Genomic DNA, 27,269 nt, shown 5'->3' with positions numbered 1-27,269 from the left:
TCAAAATGTGGGGCAAATCATTTATAAATAAGCCTGTCAAATGTAATGAGATTGCATATTAAATCACCCTTTTCTGTATTCCATCTCTGATTTAAGATTAAAATTAATTTATTTAACATTGTAGCAGCTGGGTGGTTAGAAAAAAATTTCCATACCAGTCTTAATATATAGAAATGCATCTGCATCAAAATTGATTTTACATATATCAGAAAAGAAATGGCCTATTCATTGACTGTTATAAGGCCATTTAGCATTGCTTTTCATTCAGTAAGCTTGGTTACCATACATATTGGCAACATACAGAGTTGCCATCATTCTCAATGATCTCTCTTGGATGAAGGAAATTTATGTAATAAAATGAGGTTTTTGAAGACTCAGGTTTGTTTACCAGTGTTTTAAGAGAGAGAATCATAGATGGATCCTACTATAGCCCCATCCTGAAAATAAATGTGTTACATGTGAAGTCCTGACTTGAGTAATTGAGTAAGAGTGGCAATAAAAATAGTTTAACATAAGTAATAGTAATAATAATAACAGTAGACACTTTTATTGAACACAAACTGTATTCTAAGCTCTCATGCATTTTAACTATGTACTATCAAACAGTGGAAGAGAGCAAAACCCAGGCCAACCAAGTAAGATAGTAAGTAAGGTCATATAGTCGGAGAGTAGAGCCAACATCTGAATTTACTGCTAACCCACTCCGAAGCCCTTTCCTTTACAACATACTGCGTAAGATTGTAAGACATTGGTTTTTCTTTTACCAGTAAAGTTATTCAAAGGCACAAATACAGTAAAATTCCTGTTTTTTAATTTAGATTGTACTCTGGGTCATGTTGAATCCTTTGTGTGCCTCAGAGAAAGGGTATGGCTTTCACTCTCACTCAGCAGCCTTGAGGACCGCCTTCCCCCCGCCATTAGTATTCTGTATTATATAGTTGTATCAAGGAGGAGGTTCTTGAAAATAAATTTAAACCGTGAGTCACTGGATGGAACACATTTTATGGGACCAATATCTTTGCTGGCATGTATTTTCCCACCTCCTAACCATTACTGTTTTATCACTTCTGCTAAAATGAATGAGTCCATTTGAAAAAAGAGTGCTGGTAAGCATGAGCATTTGAGTCCATGAGCTACATCAGGTCAACTAGCCGCTGACACTATTTACACATTTATAATTAATCAGGTCATAAGACCCAAAGAAGATTGAATTGGTCAAAAGACTCTTTAAGGCTTTGGAGAGTTTCTCAAATAGTACATGAGCCAGGTGACTTGCCAGTGTCGTCATTGACATCCAACAAAGGAACAGGGGCAGTCAGCAGGCCTCTGGGTGCTTGAAAGCTGAGCTCGTTGTGGCAGCCGTGGTTTCTGAGTCCACCTCTACTATTTACGTTTCTTAAAATTAGGGTGACCATACAGTACATTATCCATTCCAAAGTACCTTTGAGAATTAATAATAATTCTGCCAGAACAGTAGATGTAAAAACAGAGATTTAACCGTGACATGTGGTCATCTTTCTCATAAAGCACTGGAGCAGTAATTCGTTAAGTACTAGTAATCAGAAGAGACCTCATGCATGTGAGTGCTTAATTCACAACAAAGGACTGCTGGCTACAAAGTCAAATTTCTTGTGGGAAACTTCTGTAACATTGATTAATAATGAATAATCTCCAAAAGTGCAATTCTCTAACATTAGATTTTTTTAGTATTATTGAGTGGCTGCTGAAGTGCAGAATATAGCGATGGCTTTGGTGTGCTGAAGGGAAGCAGTTCTATTTTTCTGTCAAAAGCTTAGCATGGTATGGTTTTCACACCTCATGTTGTTTATCAGTGTGTGTTTGTGAGAGAAAGAGTGTGTGTGTGTTTTCAGTGGATATGTTTGGTCAGTCATTAGTGATGTTTGCTGAATAATAATATATAAAGCGAGGCATTGTATGTAGTTTTCACTACTAATCATTTTTTTGCATAAAAATGTCCCTGCTTTTATCAATGTTGGCAAAGTAATTGGAACCCACAAATTAGTTTTTGGATGGGTTTTAAATAGCCGATCCCCATTACTAACTTTCATGATACTGAGATAGCCCTTGTATACTCACCTGCTTCACTGGTTTGTGAGAATAGCAAGAGATGCTTAAATGTGAAATTCTTTAAGAAATATGACTCCACAAATGTTGAGAATAGTGTTCTTATTTGGTCTTAGTCTATCAGCCAAGCAAAATACATTGCATTTTTATTGGAGTACAGGCATGCCACAGAGATACTGCGGGTGTGTTTCTAAACCACCACGACGAAGCAAGTATCACACTAATGCGAGCTGTACACATTTTGCTGGTGGAGGGCCTTGCCCTCAATTTGTAAAAAACACATCTGTGAAGCACAATAAATCCAAGTGTGCCTGTATAGCATCCAAGGGTGTCACAGGATATATTGAAGACAATAGAAGCTGCTATATTAGGTTTTTGAGAAATCAGCATACCATTTCTGTCTAGAGACTTAGAAATTTGGCCCAGGATGCTCTCATCATGTGTGCGAGGGTGGGGAGGAGAGGGGCTAATTCGTAAATACCTAAATTAGTGCTCAAAGTTTAGAGAACATTGGGTGTATACTGGCACCTTTTGTGTTTTAAGTTGTGTATGTATTCATGTAGAAATCAGTTCTCTGGTCATGCCCGTGGTTTGCTGTGTAAAGGAGAGTCAGTCTTGTAGCAGAAGACACATTGGAAGCCTAAATTAGATTCTGTCGCCTCCACACCTTCCCACATGACCTTGGTTGACCACATCCATTAACCGTCTTTATCTTCAGTGTCCTATTCAGAAAACTCTGACAATGAAACCAATTTCAGGTACAACTAATAATTAATAGCTGCACAACAGTAGCAGTAGCAAAAATAGTAATTTCCTGCCTCACTCATGCTCACCCTCTAATTTCCCAGAAATAACTACTTTCAGCTCTTTTCGTGTCTACCTCTATATGTCTTAAATAATTGTTTATATTGTTATTTATTGATTTACTGTTTTAGATGTTATCTACTAGGTAGGTGTTATGATAAATATAGATTTAATTTTCTTCCATCAGCTGCCCCCCAGTTCACCCCATTCTCCCAATATAGAGGCTATATCACATTTTGAAACATTAATATGTGAATATTCATACTTAAGTCAACTAGTGTTCATGATGTGTATATTTTCTTATATAACCTTTTGTTCTTCCTAGACTTTATAATTGTCTCTGATTGTTATTAGTTGTCTTTGTTCTTATTCTTAATTATTTATAGGTATGAGAGATATGTTAATTATGTATGAAAAAATTCCAAATGCTCAAACATATCAGCAAAACTCTCAGTCCCATTAAATTTTCTTGCCATTGCTCTGTCAACCTTTTCCTTGGAGTTTTGCTCTCTCAGCACTTTGATTTCTCGCTTTAGCACAGCTGCCATTTTTCGACTTCTGCCTGCCCCTCTCCTGTTGTTGTAGGTCCTAAGTTGGTTATTCTCTTTCTCTTCAAGTCTGTTCTCCACCCTCTTCTGTTCTGCCCTGTGTCCTGGATGGCCAACCCCTAGGGAATACATCCAACATCCTCCAAGCTGTCTTGGCTATAATTCCAGTTGAGTTCAGGCAATGGACAAGTGGGAAGAGAGGGAGATGGAATATTCTTTTCCTAATTCTTCCCTACTTTCAGCCCGTATTTCTGGAAATGGCTGACTCCCCATACAGCTTGTATGGGGAAGCCCCTCCTTTTCCATGGATCTCACTGTCAGAAGATTTCAATAACACTTGACCTTTTTAATTCTAGGGGGAATAATGGCATTTAGGTCTAAGGCAGGTCATGGCTTTCTGCTGGGGCCAGCCTCTTAGTGTTTCAATGTCCTATTGGTTCCCTCACACCTCTGGAGGTGGTCGCTTCATTCAAGTCTATTCTGGGTTGGATTCTCCTTTACTACTTACAGAGTCCCCCTTTTCCTGAACTCCTTGTCTTCCTCCTCTAGTTTTCTAAGAAAGAATCCATTAGAGTTACAGTTTTCAAATTCGTAGTTTTCTGAAAATCTCTTTCTTCTACTTCCCACGCATGCTCGATAAAGTTTCAAACAGACTATGTAGTTAGGCTTTTCCTCTCAGAGTTCTGCATGCCTTGCTTAATTTCTTCCAAGCTTCTAGTATTGCTGCTGAGAAGTCTGACTCCGATTGATTTGCACCCACTTGTGTGCCTCTCATACTTTCTCTCTGGAGAACATTAGGCTCTCTCTATCTCTGGTGTTCTGAAATTTTATGATAATTCAGTTTAGATGTGTCTTTTTCTGTTGGTGCTGGGTATGTTTCCTTCAATTTGAAATATAAAGATATCTGTTTCAGTTCTTAGAAAGTTTCTTCAATTTTTTTTACTCATTGATTTTAGAAAATGAGAGGAAGGGTGTGGGGAGAGACATCAATTTGTCATTCTACTTATTTACTCATTCATTGGTTCCTTCTCATATGTGCCCTCAGGGGAATTGAACCCGCAACCTTGGTGTATAGGGATGGCGCTCTAACTGCCTAAGCTACCTGGCCAGGGCCTTGAATTTGTTTTTTAATGATTTCTACCTTTAATGTAACTCCCTATGGTCTGCCTAGATTACCACAACTTCATCCACAGTTTCTGGAAAAAGGTTCTCCCTCATTCACTTGTCCCCTCATCTATTTATTTTATCCTTGTTTAAAATGTTATTCCTTAACTGACACTTTGGTCACTTTGGGGAGAGAAGGGGTGTCTATGCACATTTGTCTGCCTGTCCTGCTTATGGTGACAATTTAATATTTGTGGCTTTAACTATGGGTGATTGACTGCTAAGGTCTTTGCCCTGCAGAAATTTGTGACTTTCTTAGACACAGATTTGAACTGCAGGTTCTGATGGGTGAGAGTCAAACAGCAAAATGCAGGCAAGAGCCTGACTGCCAGCATCTTAGAGTGGTGGTGGAAATTTGTAATCCCAATCACTTAAGTGTTAGTGAAATAGTGGCATCTTACTTATGAAAAAAAAACTTAAAAAGAAAGGCATATGCTTTTTGATGAGCTAGTGGTAAAAGGGAATTGACTGTGAAGTGATACTTCTTAAAAAGATAAAGTTTTACATGAATTTAAAGAATTGATTGTAGAAAGTAGACTTTTGGATCAATGATATATGTGAATCCAATATTAACTTGCTATCAAAAAGATCAGAAGCAATTAGTGAAACTTTCGATAAATGTTCCACTTAATATAAAGTTTCTAATCTAAAGATGGTGAAAAGGTAGACTGTTAATTTATATCCACAGGAAAGGTATGATTGAATGGGAATGTGATAGGAGAGAAACTGAGAGCTTGGGTAAACATTGTTGTGTGACTATGGTTAGTAAAGGGGTTTGGGTGTCTAGCTCATACTATTCCTTGAAGGATGGAAGTAGGGACTTCTATTCTGTTGTGACATTTGAATTAATTCCTTTGGACACTGCATTATCTGCAGTGTATTTTCATTAAGAGTCACATTTTTACTTACTGGTATTCTGCTGTGTGAATTAATATAACTCAATTTACTAGTAGCTTTATTGATTTTAGATGCCATGTTATATAACTGATAAACTTAGATATTTGTTTTGTTTTATTTTTTTATTTTTGCTCATCAAACGTATTGTCCTTGGATTCCTATTGGTAAAAGATGCCATCAAGGGTAAAAAAGAAATAATACAGTAATTGAAAAAGAATTAAAGTCAAACTTAACTAAAATAACCTACTAGTGGCCAACCTGCTAAATTCCATTAAACAATAAAACTTAATCATAGTGCCTTACAAGCATTGAGTAAATTACTAAAGACAGAATCTGAGTAGCATCCTCATTTTTTATGCATGTGTGGGTTGTTTATCTTTTGCTCTGCCATTTTATGTTTCTCTGTATTTCCGTGTGAGACAGCAGACTCCAAGAATGATGTGTTTATATACAATTGCATTTTGTATAGAAATCTAGAAAGGGTTTTCTGTTCTTTCTCATTGATACTTTAATGTTCTTCCTTGATTGCTAGCTTTTACCAGGTTCGCTTTTGAAAACAGTATATTTATGGTCTAAGGTAAACTCAACAAATTAAAAATAATTATCAACTATATAAATTTTCATCTGTCTCATATATTTAAGCGTAGCATATTCAATTTAGAAATTGTTTCAGAATTTTAGTAACCCAGTGAAAAATTCATGATTTTTTATTGTTGTTGTATGGTTGTTTTATACCCGACTCACCAGACTCTGATGGGGCTTGCTTATGCTGCGCACACTAGCTGGTTGGTGGTAGCACAGAATTAAAACAACAACAGCAGACACACCTCCAGATTCCCAGGGCAGCCCCCTGCCCACAAAGGTCTCTCTTACACAATATGAGTATCTTCATTCATTCATTCATTCATTCAACAGAACCTTACGGAATTTTTAGAGGTTTGGCAGTGAAAAGACCTAGTTCCTGTCCTCAATCACCACTCACTGGTGCTACTACTCTGCACAACTCCAGGGGGCTTCATTCACATTCCACTCTATGTACAATGTCCAGTTTACATAGCCATGTTCTGGGGAAAGTCTTTGAGACTATTTCAAGAAGCCCACAAACTTCACCAAAAAATGGACAATGAGGATTTACAATGCAAAGGTATTTGCCTTCAGATTTTGCATATATTATCTAAGACATCAGATGGTTGTCAAATATTTTACTGTCAAATATTCTCTCAGTTACTCACTTCATGATATGCTAGATATAATTTCTCTAAAAAGACCTTTAACATAGTTAACCATGAACAGTTTTTTTCCTAATTCCCCACATTCATGCAGGAGGATTAATACATTTGCAGGAGAAATCTTATAATATGACTTCCTTGTCCTACATCAGCTGTCACATAAACAAAAACTAAAGACGTACAAGTCTTATTAATTTTTTTCTTGTCCTGACTGGTCTGCGGTTATTCCTTGGAGAAGTGCTTTCGCTGGTAGCATTTTAAATGACTAATCAAATGGGGCTGTGCTCTTCCTTGGTTGTTCCAAAGTACAAGACAGTGTTTCTCTGCTATTGAATGCAAGCTTTGGAGTTTTACATTGTTTACTTGTTGAAGACTTTCGGTAAGGACTTTTCCTATTTACATTTTTTAAAATTAATTGTGCCTGGCTCTGGATGTTCCCAGTTTGGATGTTCTCAGTTATCTATAGAAACTGGGGCTATTATTTTAATACTTCATAGGATCCTCGTTATCTATAGGAGTCTGCTTTGAGTTCTCAAGCATTTTTAAACAAAGATAGCCAGCCTGTTTTCAGTACATTGGCAATGGTGGTAGGCTAGTTTTTAAGGGTAGTTTCATTGTGTGCTCAAACCTGATTTTTGAGGACTTGATTTTGGTATTATATTTGTCTTTCATAACACTTATGCCACCAGGAACAAGAACAAATTTGCTACCTCTATTTCTTCTTTTTTTTCTCTATTTCTTCTTTTGTGCTCTCAACAGACCGACCAAATAAAACCCCTTTGTTCTACCTGCAGAGGCAGCACGGCATCATGAAGGGACCATTGGCCCCAAAGTCGGAGTCAAGGTTTCAGGTTCTGAGACTGAAACTAAGACATTGAAACATGTAATACAGTTTCCTTAGATGTAAAAGCCACAGCATTGTCTTAGGCATTCTCTGAAATTCCCCTATCTCTAAATTTTACCATTCGAGTGAATTGTGCTGCTGAACCAGTGGTTTCCATGGAGACTGCTGGAATTCCTTCAGAGTGACTTATAAATCAAGTTAGGGTTTAGGTATTTTGATGAAATTAACTGAACTGATTTTTCTTTAGTGTTTAATTTTATATAATACTATTTATTCTACAACAGGTTTCTTTCTCTATTGCAGTTTATTCTGTGTACTGCTCAGATTAGTTTATGAAACCCACTCATTTATTTTAAAGTTATTTATTGAACACGTATTTTGCACCAGGCACTGGGTCAGGTCCTGGGCCTTATAGAGATGAAAAGGACCCATTCATGCCCTCAAGGTCTGATGGAAAGAGTGTGATGAGCTATAACACAGGCATACAGTTGGTACACTGGTGGCTCCAAGGTGACGGTGATAAATTTATCCTTGGATTGTTGAGGAGAGGTGGGGGTTCAGAGAAGGTGTCACAAAGTGGTATTTATGTGGGCTGACTTGTCAAAGCCATCTGCAGTTGACAAAGCCGGGGTTGAAGGTCATGAAGGCCATGCTGTAGATAGACTATCCCACCAGCTGGGGAAACAGCTGATATTTGTGGGTGGGAGAAGGACATTGTTTAAGAAGTAGGTAGAGGCAAAAGAAGGACGGGGGTGGGCATGGTGGTTGGAGACCACAGTGGAGGGATATTTAGGAATAGTCAGGGTATGACAACGTGATAAAGGAATGAGAGCAGTAAAGGAAGACAAGGGTTTTGGGTGATTCCATGTTCTGGCTCAGGGAACTGGACCAGAAAGCAAAAGCTTTGCCATTTGATTAAAATATATATACATATATTTTATATATTTATATTATACATATACTATATTACAATTACATCCAAATATATATATCCTAGAATATATGTGTACTGAAATATATATATAAGAGAGATAGATTTATGTTAATATGTGTGAGCAAGAATTATTACTGTAACTGGAGCATTGATGCTGGTTGCTATGTTCAGTGGTTGGGTTCTTGAGCTCCCTTGGAACTCCTATTTTAGATGTCAACACTGGTAAGGGGGGTCCCACTCACCTGCCTGCTACCTCTTCCCAAGTCAGCAGCCGGCCACCCTGGGCCTTGGCCTTACTCAACTATATTAGCTGCCTGGACTTCATGCTTTTGTTCTGATGGGCTTAATTTGTAAGTGTGCCTTCTTAGAGATATAATTTTGTCTCATCATTTGAAAAATAAAGAGTTGCCCATTATATAAAAAGTCTATTTTTTGAATTGAATGTTTTTTGAGATGGGCTTTTACCCACAGTATAAATTTGGTTTGGCTTTCATTCCTGGAGAACGAAGCACTCCGTAGAAGTATTTGACTAAGATGTATTGTGCCTATCTGTGCCTAATGAAGCACTAACCACGGTGACTGCTGAGTGACAGTTTAATCAATTCAGTCCCTTCAGTAGTCACCAAGGGCATGTGGAATGTAATTTTTTAATCATTCACTTTTCAAATACTGCAAGTACCAACTTGAAAAGAACACATCTGTTATGTGTAATAAATTTCCTTATAAGTTATTGCAAAAACATTTTTTTTAAAATTTTGATCTTTTTGAAGATAACCTCCTAGGGAACAAAACCCCAGTCTGTTATACAAACATATACATTTCAACAGAGAGAAGTGAGATAAACAAATGGACGTCTTGGTACATCGGCTCGCACTAGCTGTGATTGCATAATGGCTTACTTCCGTGGACCATGGCTAAATAAAATGACCTACTAGGTTAATTAATGAGGAACCTCTCTGAGTTCCTATTGCATATTAAGTTCAGCTTGTGTTTAGCATTTGACATAATTTATTTCACTAGTCTACTATTTTTTGTTGTTGTTCCCTTGACTGGAGCCTGAATCTTTATTCAGAGAATGAATCCAAGCTATAAAACTCCCTTCAAAACAGAATTACCTAGATTCCTGTCCATTCTGGCTGCTCAGGTTCTGGTCTTCAACCTGCAACATCAGCCCTCCCTCCAGGCTTGTTAGAGCTGCAGGATCTGAGTCCTCCGCCCAGTCACAGCCCTCCTCTAAGCAGGTCCCCATGCGATGGGCGTCCACATGAAAGACTGAGCAGAGCTGCTTTCAGATGCTTTTTTGTTTTCACAGCAGACACACAGGCTTTCAGGGGATTTCTCCTGGTGGCATAATGTTGAAAGAGGGGAAGGCAAAACCTGCGGCGAGTTATGGTTCTGTTCATCTGTCCTCCTGGCAGAAGCAGCTTGACACCGTCTTTATCTCCAGCCCTCTTCCCGATTCTCTGAACTGAAGTAGAGGCCTCATAACTTTCAATTAGGGAGCGTGGAATGAGAAGGGGCAGGCAGGTCTCCCCCATGGTGAGAGCGTGAGCTGGCGGGGTCACTGCCCTCTCTGTACATAACTCAAATGCCCAGGCTGCAATGTGTCCGAATCCAGGCTCTGGTCAAATGCTGCCCCATGGGAACGAAACTGTCACTCTCTGCTTGAAGTTCTCTACCCTGGGGAATCTTAAGCCTTTGGTAATAAATGGATGAAATTAGAAGCTTTAATCTAAGAGGGTTTTTTTTTGAGATTTTAATTGAACCATGCTTTCAAATATTAAAGTCTTTTTACATTGTCTACCGAGATGGAAGCAAACCAGACCGTTTCCCCAGAAGTGCCCTGAGAATGAGGGAGAAGGAGAACAGTGTTTTATTTTGTGATGGCCAAAACAAGATTAGTGTCGTTTAGATAAATAATAATGTCTAGGTCCTATAATATACTTCATTTATTGGGTTAATTGGCATCTTGCAACATCAATGTCTTCATGAGAAAATTGAGTACACTACAATTGAAATGCCATGTGTCAAATGCAGATATTATTGGAGTAGAGAGGTGATGGATTCAGTTAATCCCTGTTGTAGTTGAAAGAAACGAAGTTGCCCTGCACCATGGCGTCCCAACAGGACTTTAATAAAATAGGTAGTTCATGCACAGGTAGGTAACACTGTGTCTTAGCTGGTGATGGAGTGACCCAACCCTCTTTGATCCAGGTCTGGGAGGGCTGTTACAGTGCCATAACTCCTCGGCTTTTTTGAACTTTGTATTTAAAACTAACAGCTTATGTTCTGAGAAAGATGATAGTGGCTAATATACTTACAAGTTAATAAATTACAGTAGCAGGAAGAGCTATGAGAAGCATGAAATTAGGAGATTACTGACCCAGCCAGCCCGAGAGAACAGGCAGCCTTCCCAGGGAAGTGACAATGAACTTGTTCTTCCCTACTCAGATGGAGGGAAGTTTCTTGCCCCTTCCATGTGAATACTATTTTTTCTCTGCATTCCAAACTTCCCCCATTTCCCAAAATCAATAGTTTAGATACATTTTTTCATCCTGAATTTCTTTACCATGGGGAATGTATGTCAGCTTTCGAATACCTTCGCATCCAACTTATTCGTCAATTAGCTTGCTGACCAAGTTAAGTTTACCTCTTACTGTCATTTATATTCTAGCCTTCAGTGGCTCACACTGCTTTCAAGAAAAAATTCATCAAAATGCAGTGGGGTTCTTTTTTTCTCATATGGGGAAAATTCAAAATGCTGTGGGCCTTCTATTTAAATGACTTCATTCTATATACTGTCCCAAAAAGATGCTTTGCTTCTTCATTCTTTTTAAAAAATAAACTTTTTTTATTTTTTGCAGAGGGAGAGGGTAACTGACAGCTTTTATTATACTATTTAGAAAATAAAACATGAAAATATATAAGGATACTTTGTCATTATTATGGATGTCAACAAAAATTGATGAAACATTGTTTCTGAAGGAAGATTTTTGTAGAAAATATTTTAAATGTGTCATTTTTCTTTTTCTTAATTTAATTTTCATTGTGTTTTTTATTACCATTTGGTTTGCTTAAAGCCCCCACCCCTAGCAATCACTACACTGTTTTCCATGCCCATGAGTCCTTTTTTCCTTTTTGCTCAAACCTGCTAACACCCCCAACACACACTCTAGCTGTCATTTTCTCTCAATCTGTGAGTCTGTCTCTGTTTTGCTTGTTAGTTCAGTTTGTTCATTAGATTCCAAATATGAGGGAAATCATATGGTATTTGTCTTTCTCTGACTGGCTTATTTCACTTAGCATACTGTTCTCCAGGTCCACCTATACTGTTACAAAGGATAAAATTTTCTCCTTTTTACAGCTGAGTGGTATTCCATTGTGTAAATGTCCTATAGTTGTTTTTTCCACTCATCTGTTGATGGACACTTGGGCTGCTTCCATATCTTGGCGATTGTAAATAACACTGCAATGAACATAGGGGTGCTTATTAGTGCTCTTTTGAATTAGAGTTTTGGGTTCCTTCAGATGTATTCCCAGAAGTGGGATCACTGGGTCAAAAGGCAGTTCTATTTTAATTTTTTAAGGTATCTCCCTACTGCTTTCCACAGTGGCTGTACCCGTCTGCATTCTCACCAACAGTGCAAAAGAGTTCCGCTTTCTCTAAAGGCTTGTCAGCACTTGCTTGTTGATTAATTGATGATGGCCATTTTGACAGATGTGAGATAGTATCTCATTATGGTTTTAATTTGCATCTCTCTGATGATCAATGACATTGAGCATCTTCTCATATGACTATTGGCCACCTCTATGTCCCTTTGAAGAAGTGTCTGTTCAGATTTTTTGCCCATTTTGTAATTGGGTTGTTTGTTTTTTGGGTGTTGCATTTCATAAGTACTTTATAAATTTTGGATATTAACCCCTTATCAGATGTGTCAGCAAACATGTTCTCCCAATTCTGTGGGTTGTCTTTTGATTGTAGAATAACTTTAGATTTATAGAAAACTTGCAAAGACAATAGAGAGTTCCCATATACTTCTTACCTGGTTTCTCCTATTGTACATTTGTCACAACTAAGGAAACCACAGTGATACATTACTATTTACAACTTTATTTTGATTTTACTGGTGTTTCCCTAATTTCCCTTTTCTATCTTAAGATCCCATTCAAGATACCACATTATATATAGCTGTCCTATGTCCTTATTATGGCAGTGTCTCAGACTGTCCTTGTTTTTCATGTCCTTGACAGTTTTCAGGGTATTAGTCAGGCATTTTGTAGAATATTCTTCTACTTGGAGTTGTCTAATGTTTGTAGGAGGAAGACTACAGAGTTTAAATGACTTTATCATCACACTGTATCAAGGGTACCTGCTATCCACATGACTTATCAGTGATGGTGCTAACCTTGTTCACATGGTCAAGGTAACGTTTGCCAGTTTTTTCCATTGTAAAGTTACTAACCACCCCCACCCGTGAATAACCAGAAGCAGTTGTCCGTGCACAGAGTGAGGGGTGTGTTGTGGGCAGAGCAAACAAAAGCTACAGCAGAGGTCCTGACACGGGAGAGAGTGCTGCATGTTTCAGGGACAGGCCTTGGGGCAGCAGCACTGCCGGAGAGGACGTCTCGTGGCAAAAGGCGTTTACAGGCAATTGGAGAACATGTGGGGCCTTCATTCTCCCCAGTCTCCACTCTTGTTTTAAGGAAGAGAAAAGGCTCAGGTGTCATTTTAAAAATCTGATTTCTCTTTTCATCAACACAGACACACTGACACTGGATGTGGATAGAAAAGAACTTGGAATCGTTTCAGAACACAGCACTCTTGCATTTGCCAAGTGACATTTCCTATTGTTTATGAAAATAGTAGGTAGTATTTTCAATAAGATTTTGCTCCCCAGTCTTCTAAGTGCAAATTTAAAAGTTCATAAAGTAAACTCTTCTCCTTCCATCCAACGCATTATTGAAATGATCTCACCAAATCCTCATTTTGAGAATAAATTCTTATAGTGCTTATTGTAGAAGCACTATTATTAAAAATCACCATATATATTTTCTCCCAATTTATTTCTAAGTTAAAAATACTTTAAAGATCAAAATATTCACCTTAAATCAAGTTCAAGAAATCTACCAATTTTTGGCAAAATGCATGGAAACTTTTAAAGAACAGCTATCACAGGAAAACTGCTGAGGAAAATAGTGAAAAACCAGCTCGTAGTTGAGAGCCCATTTCTATTACTTATTCACAAATAATCGTAATATATGATTTTTTTTTTACATAACTGGTAATGGTGGTTTTTCTTCTATTTCTAAGTAAGTTTTATGCAGGTGGAGCGTAATGTGGAAAAGGGTTTGGCAATTTTTGTAAAGGACCAGATAGGAAATGTTTTCAGCTTTTCGGGGTGTGCAGTCTCTGGCACAGCTCTTCAACTCTGCCAGGACGATGAGAAAGCAGCATAGGCAGCGTGAATGAATGACCGTGGCTGTGTTCCAGTACAGCCTTGTTTATGAACACTGAAGCATGAATTTCCTATAATGTGCATCTTTCGCCAACTAGTCTTCATTTTTATTTTTGAAACATTTAAAAATGTAAAAGGCATTCTTGCCTTGTAATCTGTTTAAAACAGGCACTGGGGTGGATTTGGCCTGTGGTCCACAGTTTGTGGGCCCCCGTGCATTATTGCATGTCGTCCCTCTGCGCCCAGTTGAGGGAGGGCTCATACTACTCTTTATCTCATTCATTTGCTGCCATGGGTGGGAAAGAACAAAGTGGCTTTACAACTAGTGGTTGTAATTGCTTCTGTCCTCAAAGCCATTTTATCTGCTTATGTGCCTATAATCTGGGTTCTCCATATATGCGTCCAGGGAGCTTTCTTTATCCACTGCATTGGGATGCAGAAAAAAATTGACTTTCCAACCTAGGAATAAAACACAAACTTCTTAGAATAGAATATGGGTTTCTCTTTTTTTAACTTTCCCTTCCATTTTCCACATAGAGACAAAACAATAGCACATGGCTCTCTCAAGATTTCGCACTTACTGGCTCCTGTCTTCTCTACCTGATGCCCCATTCTGACCCCTGGCACCCTCACCCCATAATCCATCACGTTCCACTTTTCTTGTCCTTTAAGTGATCGGGAGTGCAAGTCCACTCTGCACATTGAGCTGAGCATATCCTCTCATGTGCCTCTGGTACCTTACCTGGGAAATGGGTTGGGTGTTTTAGAATTACTGTTTATAGTATACAGACATACTTGTAAGGAACTTCATAGAAGTTTCCCCCAAATTGACAGCCATCCTAAAAGTTTCCATGGCTATATCAATAATGGGGAGCGAAGCTGAAAGAAAACCAAGAAGCTCTATACTATCAGAAAAGAAGGTCATCACTATGCTAAAGGAAAGACTAAGTTTTATCTCTGTATTCTCTGTATTTTCTTTACATTTAATATTATAGAATTTTTATAGAAAACATAAACAAAGATTATGCAGACAAGATTTTAGAAAGAAAAGTATTGGAGAGGTATGTCAATAAATGATAATAATGTTATAGTACTTTTCTAAATTTTATATTATTTGTCACACTTGTTAGGTTTAAAAAAATATATGAGTTCTTTTGATTTATTTTCTCATTCTAAATTCACTTTTGTACCCAATTTTTTATTCAAGATTTTGTATTCTTTGTCAAAATAAGAACTCCCAAACTGTATGAACTTCGGGCCTAAAAAATTATTCATTGCTGCTCATAATCACAAAAATTACCAGTTTGGCTTAAACTTTTATTAATTGTGATTTAAAAAACAAATTATACATCTGTGACATAAATTAAATTTGGAACTTTTGAGTTCAAAAGAAGTGAAAGGTGAGTAAGCATGGCTGGATGTTTTACATATTACCTTACCAGGTAACTAACCCTAAAGTAAGAATTTAAAAACACTGTATTCTATGACAGCTTTAATTGTAGGTTTTTGTGACCAGTTCTTATTCTTGAAAAATTTAGACTGAGTGATAATTATGTAATTATTCAAATTATCAATAGAAGCAACAAATTAAAGGGGACCTTTCATGAAATGTTTATATATCATAAGTATAGAACTTAAGTGGATGAATTCTAAGTAAATTACTAAGGCCACTCAACCTAATCCATCAAGAGAGGGAGCACACAGCTAATGTAGTGTGAAGAAAATAAAAGGAAAGCAGGTAATAGTTCCTTCATTTGAAATTGAAGGGCTTTTATTGCTGTTTGACAGTAAAGCAGCTCCAGTAATAAAGTATTCTGCTATGTTAATATGTTGATATATTTTATACTTCTACTTTTTAATTTTCTTGAGCTTCCTATCTCTTTTTAAAAAGCCTTTAAGTACAATTCTCTCAGCTTTATTAGTGTACCCTAATGCATCTTTGAAAAATGATGTCATTGGAAACATCCATTAGAAATGAGAGTTCAAGTCCCTTAGCTAGCTAAGCAGATAAGAGCCTATAGGTGTGCTGCATCATCACCTTCCAACTGAGTAGAATTACACCACAGATTTGTCTTTTAATTGTTCTAAGTATCATATTATGGAGATGATATAGACTAAGCACAAGCAGTGGTAAAGGAATTTCTGTAAGTGGTCTTGACAGTGTATGGTTACCTCACTGGCCAGCCTAGCAGGGCAGGCTGGCTGGAGGGCAGTGTGGTGGTGTGTTCTACTGAGGGTCTTCGCACCTTGAGTTGGAGCTTGTGGTGGGAGATACTAAGGCTGAAAGGTGGAGAAATAGAGGATATGTTCTGAATATTAAAAAAGGTGTGGGTAGCTACTTAAGTCCCAAGGTATTTCATGTAAAGTTAAATAAGAAGACAATGAAAAATATAGTCTTAGAAATGAATTTGTTGCATTAAAATGTAGAAAATCACCAGATTGAAACCTTATACCTAACTGGACCTCTAAAGCCCCAATATCATTGCATTTTAATATGCTAATAGAATAATTCTTGATACCTATGTTGTCTCTCAAATCTTATATGAAAAAAATGTTACAATGCCATCTGCCATGAACATTGATTTTGGAATTAATTGTTTACTACTTGAATTATTTTTCTATATAAAGTACCATTTGCTTTTATTCATTTTGACTTTATGTACCATTGGTGTTTAATTTGGATACAAATTATGTGGTATAATAGAGATGAGAGTTCTGTAAATGCATTACTTCTTTAATTCAAAGCACTAATTACATACAATCGCGATAACAACCAGGGCAGCTCTAGAGAAGTAGTCCCCTTGTCTTTAACCTCTAGAGGGTGTGAAATAAGGTAGACACAAGGATTTGCTCACTTTGAACTGAATCTGAGTGTAACAATTAAAGAAGTACCCCAATATGTTCATAATTTTATTAGGATACTTTCAGGAAATGAACTCATTCAAGGTAGAGCCATTAAAAAAAAGTCCTGGAGAATTGCTGGAAGATAGAGAAGTCCAGCAAAAACACTGGGTGTGCTGGGTTAGGGGTGTATCACAGCCCTTGTGCTCATTGAGAATGTTATTTATTCATTCTTTCTCCTCCGTAAGAAGAGAGGTTCTAATTCCAGATTTAGTTTTCTAAGCAGAATCCACCGGTTTCTGTAACCGTATTTCTCTTCTCCTTAGGGGAGTTGGCTGCATCTTTGTAGAAATGATCCAAGGAGTTGCTGCTTTTCCTGGAATGAAAGACATTCAGGATCAACTTGAACGGATATTTCTGGTAAGTTCTTTACAGAGTGCTTTTGAGAAACATTGGTTTCTAATCCATCCCTTAGTGACACATTCCGCAGGGGTAGTGGAAAATAATTTTAAACAAAGCATTGATCATCACATTTAATTCTAACATATTTTTGGACCTTTGAAAAAGCAAGACATTTGTTAATAATTGTTATGTTTTTAAACTACTGCACATTAATAATATGGCAAAATGGTAAGAAAGGACAGGAGGTCAGAGGCGATATAGAATCACGGATAAAAATGAGAGCTCTGACAGAAAAATTGCAAATTATTTATATAGATGTCTCCCCTTCAAGTAAGTGTAGCTTAACTTCCTCCTGTCTCCACCAACGTAAATGCAGGCTTTGATCCATAGCCTTTTCCCCATAAAGCAGAGCATCGGAAAAGGGTGCGGGGAGGAGAAGGAAGCCAGACAAACAGTGTCTCAGCCAGGACTTCAAGGCTGTCGTCATCAGTACTCTTGAGCCAGTGTATAGAGAGTGACGCTTCACTTCTGTAATCTTTCTCCCAAAACCATAACTGAGGTCTGATCATGGAAAATGCATCACACAAACCCAAACTGAGGAACAGTCTACGCAATACCTGAGTAGTACTCTTTAAAATTGTCAAGGCCATCAAAAACAAGGACAGTCTGAGAAGCTGTCGTAGCCCAGAGGAGGCTACAAAGACATGATAACTCACTGGAATGTGGTACCCTGGATGGAATCCTGGAGCAGAAAGAGAACATTAGAAAAAGAGCCAGTTAAACCTCAGGAGAGCGTGCAGTTCAGTTAGGATCAGGATGCCAACGTGTGTTTCCCAGCTGTGACAAATGTTCCGTGTCATGTACGACTTTTGCAGTAGGGAAAACTGGTGGGGGTATACAGGAACTCTCTGTGTTATTTTATGTGACTTGTCTAAAATTATTTTAAAATTTAAAATATTAAATTTTTTTAAATATGCAAAAAATAAAGATAAAGTGTGTCCTAGAGCCAGATGACCTGGTTTTATCACCTGCTCTGTCACCTTGGGTAAGGGACGTGGCTCTGTGAACCTTAGTTTTCCCATGGGGGAAATGAGGAACAATAGTAACACCTACCTCATCAGTTGTTTTAAGGAATATTGACTTAATATACATAAAGTGCTTTTAGAACAATGTCTGGCACACATAATAAAGACTCTCTGTTGGTTACCTGTCTGGAAGATCTACCATTGCTGTCAATGGGACATTGAAGTCCCCTATTGTGACTGCTTTAGTCTTCTCTCCCTTTTTGTCCATCAGTGTTTGCTTTATATACTTGGGTGTTCCTATGTTGGGTATATAAATATTTGTAATGATCACATCTTCTTGTTGTATTGATCTCTTTGTCATTATGTCATATCCTTCTTTGACTCTTATTACAGCCTTTGTTTTAAAACCTATTTTTTCTCATATAAGTATTGCTACTCGAGCGTGCTGTTTCCATTTCTATGAGGTATCTTTTTTCATCCCTTTACTTTGTGTGTCTTTCAGTCTGAAGTGGGTCTCTTCTAAACAGCATATGTAGGGTGGGACAAAAGTAGGGCTATAGTTATTCATATGGAAAATAATACAATAATTAATAAATAATAATATAAGAATAAACTGTGTTTTGCATACTCACAACCGTATGCAAAAAAAAACAACTTTTGCCCAACCTCTGTACAGGTCTTGTTTTGTAGCTCCTTCTTTTCAATTCTGCTTATTATTTCTTATTCATAAATTCTCACACAGAATAATAAAATAGTGTTTTATGATTATAAGAATAATGTATCTTTATAATTGAAGATTCCCACATTAAAAAGTATAAAAGTTGAAAAATTACCTTTTGTTCTACTATCCAGAGAGAACCATATTTAGTACTGTGATATCCTCCATTTCTATACATGTTAAGAAAATTGAGTCATATCTCATGTACTGTTTTGTAATGCTTTTTTACTTAACAATGTGTATTCAATATCTTTCATTGAAAAATAAATCTAGAAACATCATTCTTAATGACAGGAGAGTGTTTTACTGTATGGATGAGATATTATTTGCATAGTTTGTTTAAAGTTATCAACTGTTAGGAGGTGCTACTAGAAACACCCTTTTCTAGAGTGTTCTACCCTTTGTATAGTTATCCTATTACTTAAGAATTAATACTATGGTTTCTCTTCAAAGTGAACCAATCCTTTGCCTTTTGCTTAAGAATTATTAGAATTGAAAGTTCTTAATTTATTAAAATTCAATTTTCATAAATCTATTAAATCTATTCTTACACATCCATCCCGTTGTCTAAACTCATGGAACAGTTCCTTCTCCCTGTTCCCAAGAAAATCTCTTCTTACTGATCTCACTGAGGTTGTACTGAGCCTGTAAATTACATTGGGAAGAAATGACATAAAATTGACCTTTTCTATCTAGGAATAAATTATATTCCTTCATTCATATTTTATGGCCTTTAGCATAAATGTTCTGTTTTTATCGACTTACCTTCATTTCCTTTTTTCTACTCTACTCTTTATTTTCATTCAATTATTTTAAATAACTTTTCTCCAGTTATTTTCTTAAAAATATAATAAACTCATTCATATATTGTATCGTTGAAAAATAATAGCAGAAGAGGAAAGGTTAATGTTTGCATCACAAATTATTATGTTACACCTTTAAATATTTAGCTTTTTAATTTAATTAAAGCTCATGATAATTATAATACCACTTAATTACTCTGAGAATAATTTTAAAAACTTTAGATTCTACTTAACTGTTCACTTTCTGATAGCTACCAACAATACTTATATAACCTTGTCAAATTACTGACATTTATGCTAAAATCATGAATTTACTATATTTGAAATCAGAAAACTTCAAAAGGGAATCATATAGAAAGAAGTATCTTTACTTACACATTATTTCATAGTGAATTCAAAAGAAAAGGTGCCTGGTTATGCCAGAAATGAAGTATTTTCTGTAGCAATAGAACAAAGAAATGAGTTTTATGAAATCCTAGCTTATTGATGTTGCATGGTCAGAATTTTAGTTTTAAATACCTTTTTGTAATACAAGTAATTTCCAATAAGTCATATCCTGTTGAATTACTTCCTGTATGGAGATTTTGTTATTATTTCTTCATTTTATGGCAATAGTTTCCTAACTTTATGGGTATTCTGAGGCCTTTGATTTATGACTAGGCTTTTAATAAATCAAAGAAAGAAATCATTACAAATTTCCCATGACAACATTGGCATCCCGACCTCCTGTGTGCTCTTGCTAGAGCACAGAGGCCCCTAAATGCAGATGAGCATCGTGATTGATGGTAATAACTCTGCCTCTCACTGTAGTTACTGTATATGTAGTGCTTTTTACAAGTAAATTGTCCTTTGGTAATTAGGAGATAAATATCATCATCTAAAATTGATGCTGTAGAATTGAAATGTTATGTTTACCCTGAAGAATTCCACATGATCAAAAAAAGAAATCTATAGACTTTTGACAGTAAATGTTATCCTCTTACATATTTAATACCCTCCACTGAATTGTTTAAATTTGCAAACGCTAGCTCTATGCCGTGTTCTACAAGCAGACTCTCTCCCGAGTCATGTGATCACCAGAGAAAGACATTCTACTAACCCGGTAGGACCGAATCACTGGAAAAAAATGTTTTTCCTTGGTGACCTATTATGTGTGGTCTGAAGAGAAATGACTAGTAATGTGTAATTAAATCCACTTTCACAAGGTTCTCATATAAAGGACTGGAGACTATGTTTTATTATTACTTTTCATTTTTTTACGGTTGTTCAAGTACAGTTTTCTGCCTTTCCCCCATCCCTCCCCCCCTCCCTTCCCTGTTTCCAACCCTCCCTCTTGTTGTTCATGTGTCCTTTATAATTGTTCCTGCAAACCCTTCACCCTTTTCCCCTATAATCCCCTCCCCCCCTCCCCTCTGGTCACTGTCAGCCTGTTCTCAATTTCAGTGTCTTTGGTTATATTTTGCTTGCTTGTTCATTTTGTTGATTAGGTTCCTGTTATAGGTGAGATCATATGGTATTTGTCTTTTACCGCCTGGCTTATTTCACTTAGCATAATGCTTTCCAGTTCTATCCATGCTGTCTGTTGCAAAGGGTAGGAGCTCCTTCTTTCTTTCTGCTGCATAAAATTCCATTGTGTAAATGTACCACAGTTTTTTGATCCACTCATTTACTGATGGGCACTTAGGTAGCTTCCAGCACTTGGCTATTGTAAATTGTGCTGCTATGAACATTGGGGTGTATAGGTTCTTTTGGATTGGTGTTTCAGGGTTCTTAGCATATACTATTATCAGTGGAATTGCTGGGTCAAAAGGCAGATCCATTTTTAGTTTTCTGAGGAAGTTCCATACTGTTTTGCACAGTGACTGCACCAGTCTGCATTCCCACCAACAGTGCGCTAGGTTCCCCTTTTCTCCACAGCCTCTCCAACACTTGATTGTTGCTTTGTTTATGATGGCCATTCCCAATGGTGTGAGGTGGTATCTCATTGTGGTTTTAATTTGCATCTCTCTGGTGGCTAGTGATGCTGAGCATCCCTTCATGTGTCTCTGGGCCCTCTGTATGTCCTCCTTGGAGAAGTGTCTGTTCAGGTCCTTTGCCCATTTTTTAATTGGGTTGCTTGTCTTCCTGGAATGGAGTTGTGTGAGTTCTTATATATTTTAGAGATCAAATCCTTGTCTGAGGTATCATTTACAAATATATTTTCCCATACAGTTGGTTCCCTTTTCATTTTCCTGATGTTTTCTTTAGCTGTGCAGAAGCTTTGTATTTTGATGAAGTCCTGTTTGTTTATTCTTTCCTTCATGTCCCTTCCTCTAAGGGACATATCAGTGAAAATATTGCTGCATGAAATATCTGAGATTTTCCTGCCTATGTTCTCCTCTAGGACTTTAATGGTGTCACAACTTACATTTAAATCTTTTATCCACCTTGAATTTATTTTTGTGTATGGTGTGTAAGTTGGTGATCATTTCATTTTTTTTTTTTTGCCTGTAGCTTTCCAGCTCTCCCAGCACCATTTGTTGAAGAAACTATTTTTACTGTATTTTATGCTGCTGCCCCCTTTGTGAAATATTAATTGACCATAGAGACTTGGGTTTATTTTGGGGCTCTCTGTTTGTTCCATTGGTCTATGTGTCTGTTCTTATGCCAGTACCAGGCTGTTTTGATTACAGTGGACTTGTAATACAGTTTGATATCAGGTATTGTGATCCATCCTGCTTTGCTCTTCTTTCTCAAAATTGCAGCAGCTATTTGGAGTTGTTCATGGTTCCATATACATTTTTGAAGTATTTGTTCTATATTGGTGAAATATGCCATTGGTACTTTAATAGATATTACACTGAATCTATAAATTGCTTTGGGTAGTATGGACAATTTGATGATGTTAATTCTTCTGATCCATGAATGTGGTATATGTTTCCATTTCTTTGTGTCTTCCTTAATTTCTTTCTTCAGTGTTGTGTAGTTTTCTGAGTACAGGTCTTTTACCTCCTTGGCTAGGTTTACTCCTAGGTATTTTATTTTTCTTTTTGCTATATCAAATGGGATTTTTTCTTGATTTCTAATTCTGCTGTTTCATTGTTGTTATACAAAAATGCTTTTGATTTCTGGTTATTGACTTTGTGTCCTGCTGTTTTGCCAAATTCATTTATTAGGTCAAGCAGTTTTTTTGTGGAGTCTATAGGATTTTCTATGTACACTATCATGTCATCTTCAAACAATAAGTATTTTTTCCTCCTTTCCAATTTGGATGTCTTTTATTTCCTTTTCTTGTCTGGTTGCTGTGGCTAAAACTTCCAATACTATGTTGAATAGAAGTGATGAAAGTGGACAACCTTCTCTTGTTCCTGACCTTAGTGGGAAAGTTTTTAGTTTTTGCCCATTGAGTATGATGTTGGCTGTAGGTTTCTCATATATGGCTTTTATTATGTTGAGGTATGTTCCCTCTATTCCCACCTTGCTAAGTGTTTTTATCATAAATGGGTGCTGTACCTTATCAAATGCTTTTTCGGCATCTATTGATATAATCATGTGATTTTTGTCTTTGCTTTTGTTATTTGGTGTAATATGTTTACTGATTTGTGAATATCGTACCATCCTTGCATCCCTGGGATGAATCCCACTTGGTCATGGTATATGATCTTTTTAATGTATTGTTGGATGCAGTTTGCCAATATTTTGTTGAGGATTTTAGCGTCTGTGTTCATTGGCAATGAGCATAATGGCCTGAAGTTTTTTTCTTTGTTGTGTCTTTATCTGGTTTTGGGATTAGGATGATGCTGGCTTCATAAAAAGAGTTTGGGAGTCTTCCATCTTCTTGGATTTTTTAGAATAGTCTGTGAAGGATGTGGGTTAGCTCTTCCTTAAATTCTTTGTAGAATCAGAGACTGTGTTTTAAGCAGCAGCCATGTACCTGGCCTCTGGTAAAAGCTCTGCCAAGGAGATAATCAAATTTGAGAAGTCATAAAACATGGGATTGTTTGGTTTGGTTGTATTTTAATACCAAGATTAAGTCTGTTTATTCCCCTGTGAACTGTGTATATAAAGGTGGTTAATAACTTTGAAGTACAAAATTAATAGCTTGTTACCCAAGGTAACTAATATAATTAACTCCCCCGCACTGAGTCTTTATAACAAATGCAAAAAGAAACAAAGATGAGTAAAGCCTTTATTTTTTCTTTTGATGGTTTTTTCTTTCTTGTTTCTCTTCCTCTGTTGTGGTGGAAAGGAGAAGTTCATATTTTTAACAAGTCCAATGAATCCCTTTCTACAAAATAAGAATTGTTGATACATAGAAATTGATCTGGCTGTGCTATAAGTTAAGATTTCACCATCAAATCATTTTCCTTGAAATTGTGATGCTCATTTGCAAGAAAGAAGGAAAGTGATAGAATTTTGGCAAATTATATTTAAGATTCTTTGAAATGCCAGGTTGATGGGCACCTAGTTCTCTAAGCAATAACTCTGTGCTTAGGTGAAGAGTGATTTGTTTTCTTTTTTCGGCTCTACCCATTTTTTAATGTGGCATCATATATTATATTCACCTCCATTAATTGCAAAAATAAGCAGTAGTTGAATTCATCCAAATAAATATATGCTCAGAGTGACAAAATGAGAATTTAAGAAAAAACCTGCATTCTAATCACATTATTCTGAATTAAAAAAAAAAATCTGCTTGTTGGAGCCTGGGAATACGCTTCTCTCCCACTTCACAACAGCTGAACAAATGGCAGGGAGTGCTTGCACAGCTGCCTGCGGCCTTTGGCAGACACTCGGGGCTTAGGTGGTCCAGAGCCCTGTGTACAGCAGGCAGGACAGAGGACTGGCAGGATTCTGTTTGGGGAGCCTGTCCTGTTTTCTCCACCTTTGCTGTTAGCCCTGAGGGTCTCACCTTTCCCTGTCTCCTGAGTCTTCTGGCTGCACCAGTTGTTTGTTAACCTAGTTCACATTATTTGATCGGTACAGTTGTTAAAATGTTTTCTCCCGTGTGTGTGTCCGATTCAAGATTTAAAAGTGTGTATGTGTATGAGACTGTGTGAAAAGTCCCACTTGCAACTTAGAAAGCTACCACTCAGACTGGCCTTTGAGTTAGATCATTCCTGAAGCCAGCCTCTGTCTGCAGCGGACTGACTGCAGAGAAGTAGTCTGCAGACCTGCTTCCAGTCCCGTTTCCCAATCCTGGCTCCGTGTCCAGGATCTAACCTGGCACCATCACCCCGAGGTTTCCCGATTGGCTAGGACAGCTGTGCAGAATGTAGGAGAAAGCCAACACTGGCTCCTCAGATGGCCATCACCATCCAATTGGATGGAACATCCACCTTGTTAAGATCAAATGTTGACATCACACATTTGTGTCCTTCACTACCATTATTAGATTTACTTGAGGTCATTTCCACCATCCTTCTTCAGCACCCACTCTGCCGCACAAGGCACCATGGAGATGTGAAGGAATGTGTGCTGGGTGTCTGCCCTGGGGGAGTAACAACAATGAAGGTGGGCAGGCGAGCATATCTTTAAGAATGGAGCCATAGTTTTGCGCAGTGGCAGTATCATAGCCAATGAGGTTTATCCGAGGCGCGATTATTGCTAAGAATGGATCCATAAATAATGGCTGAACAGTTGATCAGCAAATGGAAGAGTCAGTATTAGTAATAGATCCTATATTAGTTAAAAATACTGCACTCTAAGAGTTGAATATTGGGTTCTAATCCTAGGTGTTTTTTTTCCCCCTAAACAAGTTCACTTTTCGAATTGTGTTGTAGTTTCTGCATCTATAAAGGGAGGAATTGAATTAAATGATTTTAGTAATGTCTTGCAACTCTAATCATTTTAAATTCTAAACTGCATGATATCACAGGATTATGCATAAAGTTTGTTTGTGTATGTTTGAGAAGCACTGGAAAAAGTTTTAAAGTGCAGGTTTGAGTGGAACAAGGGAGACAGCAGACCTCGGGCAGTGGGCAGGAGTGGGGTGTGTTCTGTGTGGGTGGAAGGTGAGCGTGGATGTTCAGGACTGGACTTCGATGGAGTAAGGACTTTTTACCTTATTTTACCTATGAAGTGATAATGAGATAATACAATATCTTAACAAGAGAATAATAATGTTAAAATGAATTTAGCAAAATTAACGTAGTATGATGTAGTGAAAAACTCAACTGTACAAAGACTGACAGAGTTAGAGAGCTAAGCAATACATGTTGGGGTGAAGGATATTGAGAATACTAAATAACAATTTTTAAAGTCTATTTTAGCAAAACAAAGTAGGAGAACAAATGCCTTTTTTAATTTGTGCATGCTTCTCTCAAGCCTTAGCAGTAGGCATAGTTTTCTACACAGAGGCAAATCTTCAGATTCTTAAGTTTATAAAAAATAAAGCAGTTAGATTTAAAAGCAGTATGAAAATAAATAAAAATCACCATTCAGTGATAACCAGTGTTATACATTTTTGTTATTTTTTTTAGTTTTTCACAATTGGGTTGATAATAAATGTATGGTTTTTGTATCCAGCTTCTCTTTCTTTTCACATTAAATAAGGAACCATTTCCAAGCCATTAAAATATACTTGAAAATATTATTTTAATTATACTATAATGTCTTATAAATGTGCCCAAATGTACTAATACATTGCCCTATTATTAGGTAATTTGCTCGCGGTTTTTATGCTGCAGTAAGCATCACATAGTTTTATCCCATTCCATTATTCTTTCAGCAGGATTATTGCACATCTGTTCTGTTCCAGGCACTGTGCCTGCACATGATGGTGAACCAGCAGACACCGGCTCTGCTCCCTGCAAAAGTACTGTCATCTGGGCTACATTTGAATAGCTTCTAGAAAGTCGGAACAGAAGGCTTTTGTTGCAACATTGTTTTGCTACATCCTAGTTAGAAAGGGCACAGAAAAGAAAGGAATTAAAGATACCCACAGAGTTTCGAGCTCGTGGACATAGTGATTAGTGAGATCATTGAAATAATGGGAACATTGAAAAAGAGTGCCAGTGGAGGGACCTGAAGAAGCAAGCTAGGTTCCTGCACTTCCTGTGATAGCAGGTAAGCCCAGGTGGACATGTCCAGTACACAAAACATACAGAAGGAGGAGAAAGATGAGGACCAAGGGCTCATTTGCCCAAACCATAGCAGTTCTCGACTAAGGAGAAGGTGGAGGGGGAAGTGCCAGGGAGCCTTGCCCAAACCTTAGAGATGCTCACAGCTTGTCAGCATGGGGCGTGGGTGGGAGCTAGACCAGTAGAGAACAGCACAGTGGCATAAAAGTCCAAGGGAAGAGAAAGACAGGAGGGAGAGAGACATCACTCCCTTGCGGGAAGCTGTAGATGAACTCAGGTCTGTTTAGATGGTGGATGGGAATTACAAGGCCTGAGCCTTCCCTTTGTGTCCCACAGCACGCCCCTCTCACTGCCTGTGCCGCAAGGGGGTGGCACAGTGTGTTTGTTCATCAGATGCTCCTAGTCTAAAGGAGGGGAAGGGTTTTCTGCTGAAGGAATGGAAAAGTTGACACAGAAGA

General features: G+C 37.4%; 1 protein-coding gene and 1 non-coding gene across 3 annotated transcripts in view; both read left to right on the top strand.

The window, feature by feature from the left end:
* The window catches only part of CDK14 (cyclin dependent kinase 14), a 546,733-nt gene that overhangs the window by 323,077 nt on the left and 196,387 nt on the right, over positions 1-27,269 (top strand). For both annotated transcript variants that reach the window (XM_028525494.2, XM_028525496.2), the window contains one exon: positions 17,129-17,222. In XM_028525494.2, the coding sequence (XP_028381295.1) occupies positions 17,129-17,222 (94 nt within the window). The remainder of the gene's footprint in view (positions 1-17,128; positions 17,223-27,269) is intronic.
* Positions 25,280-25,415, top strand: LOC114508306. The gene has a single exon (XR_003685536.1). It is a non-coding gene; the product is annotated as a U4 spliceosomal RNA (small nuclear RNA).

The sequence above is a fragment of the Phyllostomus discolor genome, chromosome 10, assembly GCF_004126475.2.
Source record: "Phyllostomus discolor isolate MPI-MPIP mPhyDis1 chromosome 10, mPhyDis1.pri.v3, whole genome shotgun sequence".
Lineage (NCBI taxonomy): Eukaryota > Metazoa > Chordata > Mammalia > Chiroptera > Phyllostomidae > Phyllostomus > Phyllostomus discolor.
Note: the sequence above shows the minus strand (reverse complement) of the source record. Positions and strands in the feature narration are given on the sequence as shown.